This window comes from Athene cunicularia (assembly GCF_003259725.1).
Source record: "Athene cunicularia isolate RWA chromosome 22 unlocalized genomic scaffold, athCun1 chr22_part1, whole genome shotgun sequence".
NCBI lineage: Eukaryota > Metazoa > Chordata > Aves > Strigiformes > Strigidae > Athene > Athene cunicularia.
The window spans coordinates 625,869-632,983 of record NW_020799128.1 but is presented as its reverse complement, the minus strand read 5'-3'; the positions used below and the strand labels follow the sequence as shown (position 1 = coordinate 632,983).

General features: G+C 54.4%; 2 protein-coding genes across 2 annotated transcripts in view; one reads left to right on the top strand and one right to left on the bottom strand.

Moving 5' to 3' along the window:
• Positions 1-269: 269 nt before the first annotated feature.
• MOB1A (MOB kinase activator 1A) lies at positions 270-6,256 on the top strand. Its single transcript, XM_026863163.1, has 5 exons — positions 270-1,491; positions 2,443-2,536; positions 4,253-4,386; positions 4,507-4,670; positions 5,347-6,256. The coding sequence occupies exons 1-5, from the start codon at positions 1,308-1,310 to the stop codon at positions 5,422-5,424; spliced, it is 654 nt and encodes a 217-aa protein (XP_026718964.1). The 5' UTR covers positions 270-1,307; the 3' UTR covers positions 5,425-6,256.
• A 4-nt stretch (positions 6,257-6,260) lies between these two features.
• LOC113488026 (methylcytosine dioxygenase TET3-like) overlaps positions 6,261-7,115 on the bottom strand; it is a 14,037-nt gene continuing 13,182 nt past the window's right edge. The window contains exons 10-11 of the mRNA XM_026863005.1: positions 6,839-6,927; positions 6,261-6,326 (exon numbers count right to left, since the gene is read on the bottom strand). Coding sequence (XP_026718806.1) covers positions 6,261-6,326; positions 6,839-6,927 — 155 coding nt within the window. The remainder of the gene's footprint in view (positions 6,327-6,838; positions 6,928-7,115) is intronic.

Here is a 7,115-nt window from a genome sequence, read left to right as displayed (position 1 = left end):
TTGGGGGGGGGGGGGTGAGGCAGAGCGGTGGAGGCCCTTGTCACCTGCGTTGGCTTCAGATGGGTTTTACCCTACGCCTGTGCAAAGGGTGTTGGACTCTTGGTGCTGGCTGGCGTTTGTGCAAGGGGCTGCCCTCCTATGAGGTGGGACAGGCCTGACTGCAGGCGGAGTGCTGTTAATTTGGTAGACCTACAGGCATGTGGCGTAGAAAATGCATTTTTAACAAGCTGCAGGGGGTGGGATGTTGCATACCTGCATTGTAGATAGGAAAGCTTGTAAAGTGTGAGAGGGCTTCTGGCTCTTCAGGCCTGGTCGGTGCTGTGGGTGAGGACTGGAGGCGTTTTGTGGCATACGAAGGGGCTGGGGAGCCTCTTGGGCTGGCGATGCACCGGGTCTGCCTTTTGAGACCCTCAAAAGTGACATGCTGGACCTGCATTTCGGCTGTAGCAGGAGGCGGTGGCTTGGTTTAAGAGCGAGCTGGGTCTAAAAGTGTTTTATTTCTGCACCGAGCATTGCAGGTAGAGTGTGCAAAGCTGTAAGGTTGCACCAGGAAGCTGCTGTGAGGCCCGTGCCAGCCAAACCCATCCGGTTGTGAGCAACAGGGGCGGGATGCCGAGCGGCACATGCCGGAGAAGCCGTTTCCCCCAGGCCATGCTTTAGCCCTGGCCATCTGGTCATTCACATAGCCCTCGCTTGGAAGCAGAGAGCTGGCAGGATCTGAAAGTTAATGTTTTGTGGTTGAGAGGTATCAAGATTCATCCAGGTTTTGGCAGCACCAGCTGTTTAGGGAGAGGCTGTGGTTCTGCCGGCCCCGCTGGAGGGACGGGGGGCGTTTGGTGAGGAGCTGTGCGGTGGCTCGGCTGCTGAGCACAGCTGTCTGTACGACACAGCAAGGGAAGATTGCGATGATGATTTGCATCTCATGGCTGGAGTCTATTAAGTCACTATTTTTAGCAAGATGTTTCCTCCGGTGCGTCCGAGCGTCTAATATTTGCCGCTGTCAAACTGACCTAGTGGCAGTCAGTGGGTTGTTTCGTTCCCCGGCAGAGTTCCGTGGGCTTTTCTTCCTGTGACTGAAAGCAACTGCTGCTTGATGAGTCTTTGGGCCTTTGCAGAAAATGTTTGTGACTTTTAAAACGGCAGGCAAAAGAGAGAAGTGTGTGGGTGGATTTTTTTGTGACGTGGTCAGAAACATTTCAGCTTGCACCTAGTTCTGTTCAACTCAACGGTGGGGGAAATGGGGAAGGGCTGGTGTCACCCCGAGAAATGCTTCTGGGAAGGGAACGCTGTTAAAGGACTAGTTGGAAATGTTTTCTCTCATCAGTGGGAGTCGATCTTCGAAAACATTCAAACCCAAGAAGAACATTCCCGAAGGCTCCCATCAGTATGAACTCTTGAAACATGCGGAAGCGACGCTGGGGAGCGGTAACCTCAGACAAGCAGTTATGCTGCCGGAGGGAGAGGACCTGAACGAGTGGATCGCAGTTAACAGTGAGTCCTATGGAAGAGGGATCTGCCCGAGCATGGAGGTGGAGTGGGCGAACCAAAAATCCCCGCTTTTTATCCTTAAAAGAACCTAGAAATTCCTCAAATGAAACTGTTATCCCGTGCTCTGTTGAGGTAACCAAGCTGGGATTAAAGGAGAGTAAGTGGCATGAGGTGCTGACAGCAGCTGGGTCCTGTGTCGGAGGGATGTTGCGCTCCGGAAGCGTGCAAAAAGCGAGAAACAAACCCACGCTGTTGTGGTTTTGGGGTGGGTTTTTTTGAGTTCAGACTTGCAAAGGCGATTAGGTTTGTGAATGGTTATTTTTATACTGGGGAATAAGCCTTGAAGTCTTGACGTCTGGAATTAGAGTTAGTGCTGTGGGCTGCAAAAATGGTGACAGCGACTCGTCCAGGGACAAAGCGGAACCATATTCTCGACGGAAGTCTAGGTTTGTGGAGTTTGTGTTTTCTATTTTTGTATTTTAGCTGTGTGCATAATATAGAAGGCCAAATACTACAAATTTATTTTACATTTAGCAGTTGCTCTCCCTAGCCTTGAACTTTGCTTCTTTAAACGTTAGAGGAGGGAAAAAGTAGTTTTCAGCAATGTAAAACAGTAAGTCAGGCTGCAAGTCTTCCACCTAAGGAAGGTCTCTCCTGTTTTATCAAAACCCATGAGGTTTTTGGGGTACTGTCACTTTTGAAAGTTGCCTGGAACCTAAAGCGATCCTTTCCAAGGTATGGAAAGCTAAGTGGAGCTTCACGCTGTACAAAGCAGTTAGGGGTGGTAGCCAGACAGTGAAAAATTGACAGATTTGGATTCCTAGATGGTCAAAATGTCTTGAAGTTGTCAGCCACGTGATGTCATACGGAAGGGGGGGTGTTTGTTTTTGCTGAGAGCTTTGTGGTCCGCTTCGTGTTTGCGCTTTGAGTAAACTTGCTGCGTTTCCTTTCCAGCGGTGGATTTCTTCAACCAAATCAACATGCTCTACGGGACCATTACGGAGTTCTGCACGGAGGCGAGCTGTCCAGTCATGTCTGCGGGGCCAAGGTAATAAGTTTACTGCTGTCTCTGGCTGCAGTTTAGATGTGGGGAAGTAGGCAGGTGCGCAGGTTGCTCGAGCAGCTAAAAAGAGGACAGGACAGGTCCAGACTGGGTCGAGGCGCAGTGACGTGCTCCCTGGCGGTGTTTACCCATGTGTGAAGCCACGCTGTCTGTTAGGGGGGCTGCGTGGTGTTGGGAGCCATCGATTTGTCGATCCAGGGGAAGTGTGTGTGGGGACGTCTCTTCCTTCTGTTGATCGGGTCCCTCTGTTTGGAAGCTGAAAAGAAACGGTTTAAGGAAAACGAGAGATTTGACTCGACAGGAAGCATCTGGTCTTGCTGTTAGGCTTACAGTAACCTCTCGACGTGCCGTCTCGCAGCGCTGCTGCTCGGAAGAGGCCATAGTGTGGTTTCTCCAAGCACGAGTGATTGTAAAGATGCTGCTGCCAGCACGAGGCAGGACACAAGCCAAGCGAATGCTCGGGTCAGGTTATCGTATGGCGTGTGCGGTGGCTGTGCAGGGAGGAGAGGGCAGCCCTGGTGGTGTTGCTGAGACCTAAAGCTGGAGAGGGGACCTCGTGCTTATCCTGGCGCCGGCTGCAAAAGAGCACGAAGCGTGTGTTGTCCTGAGGGGATTTTAGGGGCTGTTGTCCCTCGATTCGCACCGGTGCCCGTCCTGCAGGCGAGAAGCAGAGGCGGTGGTGGTCAGGAGGAACGTTGAGCTGGCTGAGGTAGGGCAGCTGCTTTGGAGGAGCTCAGGGCAGCGTGGAGGGTGGAAAGGAAATAGTGAAGGTGTATTTGGGGCGCCTTGTTGTTTTTAGGAGCTGTGAATACCTGTGGGGAGAGGCCTGTTATGTGTTGGTTCTGTATTTTGCCAAAGTGGAGCTACAGCACTTGTAAGGTTGCTCGAGGCTGTTTTTTGGGGCAGCAGCAGGGAGTCTGGCTAGTGGGCAGTTTGTAGGGTGCTGTGTAACATCCTGCCCCTCTTTTCTACCCAGAAGTATCTAGATTGCAAGTTCCTGTTTCTATATTTGGGGACATTTCCTGTAATGACTTCCTGTTTAAATGACACCGTTTGTTTTCACTTGTCATCAGTCAAGAGGCGACAATTAAACATGTTTTTTTTTTCCCCTCCTCCCAAATGATTTTGCAAAAGATCTCGGAGAAAGCGGGTTGTATTGTCACGTGGCGTTAGTCAATGTCTGCCCCAGTCTGGAGGAGCTGTGGGAAGTGTGTTGATTTGAGCCAGCAGCTTCCAAAAGTCTTTGGCTAACGGGTGGCCCCAGGGATGGTCTCCTGGAGAAGCTGGCCATTTCGCGTGAGGGGAGAGGGAGTGCAGAATTTCCTGTGGGGGTTGTGTGTCTGAAAGCCACAGGTGAATTAATTCAGGTGGCGGATGATGGCCCTGACATGTCCTCTTCAGCCAGTTTTTGTCTTGTTTTAAGGAAATGTTGATGTTGGAGGAGGCTGCCACAAAACTGAAAGCTCACTTTTGAGGGTCAAGCCCTGAGGGCGATCGCAGCAGCAGTCGGGATGCAGGTGTTAACGCTGAGGCTGTTGTGCTCAAGAAACACGGAAAGGCAAAGTGCTGCCCTCGTTGCTTCTGCGGAGTCTGAGCGTTGCAGCGCCACTCCTTACTGAGATAAGGAGGAAGCTGTGGGGCCTGAAAAGGCAATTTTGCCTCTGGGAGCAAATGATTTCTTTTCCTTCCCTCTCCTCGCAGGTACGAGTACCACTGGGCGGACGGCACTAACATAAAGAAGCCGATCAAGTGCTCGGCTCCGAAGTACATCGATTACTTGATGACGTGGGTGCAGGACCAGCTGGATGACGAGACGCTCTTCCCTTCGAAGATCGGTAAGTGCGGCTGCACCACGCAACAGGCCTTGCGGACGGGAGCGAGCCGCTGCCGAACGACTTGTTTTGGTGCTTCGGACCAAACTGCAGGACTTCTCTCTGCACGTTGCTGCGTTTCAGGCGTCCCTTTTCCCAAGAACTTCATGTCGGTGGCCAAGACGATCCTGAAGCGGCTGTTCCGGGTGTACGCCCACATCTACCACCAGCACTTCGATTCCGTCATGCGGCTGCAGGAGGAGGCCCACCTCAACACCTCCTTCAAGCACTTTATCTTCTTTGTGCAGGTGAGCTGTGAAACAGCGGCTGGTTGCCTGCCTCAGGGGGGTTCTCATTCCCCATTTGCTCTAAAAGGGAGTTGGGTTTGAAGCACCTCCCTTGCTCTTTGAAGCTTTACAGCTGTGGTGTGTGCTGGAAGATACACTTGGCTCCCATCCCCCTGTAGCGTGCAAACCGTGCAGCTGCAGCACTGTGGGTTTGTGGGGTTGGGTTGGTGTTTGGGTTTGGTTTTCAGGAAGGATGGCCAAGTTGGCTGTAAATGGTTGAATTTCCCTCTCAGGTTTTAGCTGTCAGCCTGCAGTAAAAGAAACCAGGCTCAGGAGAACCCGGCGGGTTTTGTAGCTCAGGAATTGACTTGTGGCAGCAGCGGCGCCTTCTATAACTGCTGGTATTTTAACAGCCTGCTCTGACTGCGCATGCGACTTGCTGTGCAGCTTGGCACTTCTCGGCAATGCAGCAGAAAGTTTTGTCGCCCTGAAACGCTAGAATTTCTCTGCAGAGAAACGGGAGAGGCAGCTGCTGCAGTGCTGCCTGTTTGGGGTTTCTCTCAGAAGCTGGCACGCATTGACATGCCGAGTTCCCAGCACGCCTACGGTGGCCGGACGTGTTTTCCAGCAGCTCTTTGAGAGGCACCTTTAGTTTTTGTGTTGTTTGTTGTTTTGTTGGTTTTTTTTTCCCTGCTAGGAATTCAACTTGATTGACAGGCGGGAGTTGGCTCCTCTGCAGGAACTGATTGAGAAGCTGGGCTCCAAGGACAGATAAAACTTGCCCTGGGAGGACCCTTTGGGCTGCTCCTTTCCGCTTCGTACGCCAGCCACTTCTACGCTTCGCCTTCAGCGACGCCAAGCCCCGAGACGCCGGACGACGCTCTGAGCGGCACCGGGCTGGGAGGCCAAGCGTCGCCCCTCCCGCACCGCTGCAGCCTGTGGTGTTTGAAAAGCCCGTGGCCACGCTGCGCTGACTCGCCCTGCGTACTCCGACGGGTTTTCTAGGCTCTGTGCTCGAGTCCGAAGGCAGGACTCGGCCGCAGAGCGGGTTTTGTTCTCCGGGGGCATGGGGGTGAAGCTCAGCGCGCTGCGTGACTGTTTCCTACTCCCAGAGGCAACGTTTTCCTCCGGCCCCCACGGACACAGCCCAGTAGGGCCAAGCCCAGCGTCCGCTTCCCCTGGGCGAGAGTGGAGTGGCTCAGCTTATTTTTTTTTTTTTTTTTTTTTTTTTTCGGATGAGAGGTGCACTTAGAGCCTTAAACTCCCCTCAGCAGCAGCAACAGTGTTGTGGGGGGAGGAAAAGAAGTGCCTGGCCTGAGGGGATCCTGTCCCTGGGCTGGAAGAGCAGCAGTGGGGGGCTGAGGGAGGGACCCTGCTGTGTGGCAAGGCAATAATAATAAAATTTCTCCTTCCTGCTCTTCTTTCAGAGGATGAGGGGGTGTCTCAACTTCTTCCCCGCCCTCCCCCTGCCTCCTCCCAGCCCCACACAGGTGCCTTAAACGCAGCCTTTGGATGTTTTTAGGTAAGAAGGTAGTTTTTGCGTGTCGCCACAGAGCCCTGCGGGCACCTCTCAGGGAGAGCATCTTTATTGTCGGGTCAGCGGCAGGAGCGTCAGGGTTTGGGGGTGGAGGTGAAGATGCGCAGCCCGTGCATGCTCTTGATCTCCTCGCTCAGCGCCTGCAACAGACCAAGCGCCAGCGCTCAGGGTCGAGTGCGGAACGGCAGCTGGGGGGCGCAGGGGGGTCACCGTGTGCCCCACGGGAGCGAATGCGGCTACGCTGGATCAGAGCGTTGCCTGCGCCAGGGCCGGTTTATTGATGGCACAGCCCGCCCTTGGTGCCGCGGGTGCCTCCAGCACGGCGCAGCGCTCTTGTGGGGAGTGTGCGCGTACCCCCCGCCGCAGCTGAGCGCTGACACGGGTTGGGTGTGCGCTGGGTAACCACTGCGCCCAACTGTCGGTGCTGTACCCGGGGTGGGTGCTGCACGCGGAGCTGCCGTAGCTCTTGGAAAACGAGGGCTGTGCGGTCGGTTGGTTGGTTGGGGAGCCGTGCGGTTGGTTGACTGGTTGGTTAGTTGGTTGGTTAGGGGGCTGTGCGGTTGGTTACACACACAGGGGAGGGCTCAGCTGCCAGCGCTGTGCACACTCACCTCCCCCCAATCCCCCGCCAAGCGCTGCGGCCCCCCCTCACCTGATTAACCATCTGGTGCTGCTGCACCGTTCGCTTCTCTCTGAAATCCTCGGACTCGATGTGAATCTCGTACATGGCGCCGCAGCCCCCTAAGAAGAGAAAAGCGGCCGCAAACGCTTGAGCAAAGAGGCAATTTGTGCCCCCCCTCGTGTCCCTGATCCGTTTGAGGGGTCCCCACAGCGTGGGAGGTGGGGGTGCGGGGGGCAGGGACCGACTGGGCCCCTCACAAAGCGCATGGTTTGAGGGGGGCAGAAGAAAACAAAGAGCTTCCCCCCCC

Coding starts and splice junctions, on each gene's coding strand:
- MOB1A (XM_026863163.1), top strand. CDS start 1,308: ATGTTTTCTCTCATCAGTGGGAGTCGATCTTCGAAAACATTCAAACCC. Junction 1,492..2,442: donor CGAGTGGATCGCAGTTAACA/GTGAGTCCTATG, acceptor TTTCCTTTCCAG/CGGTGGATTTCTTCAACCAA. Junction 2,537..4,252: donor GTCATGTCTGCGGGGCCAAG/GTAATAAGTTTA, acceptor CTCTCCTCGCAG/GTACGAGTACCACTGGGCGG.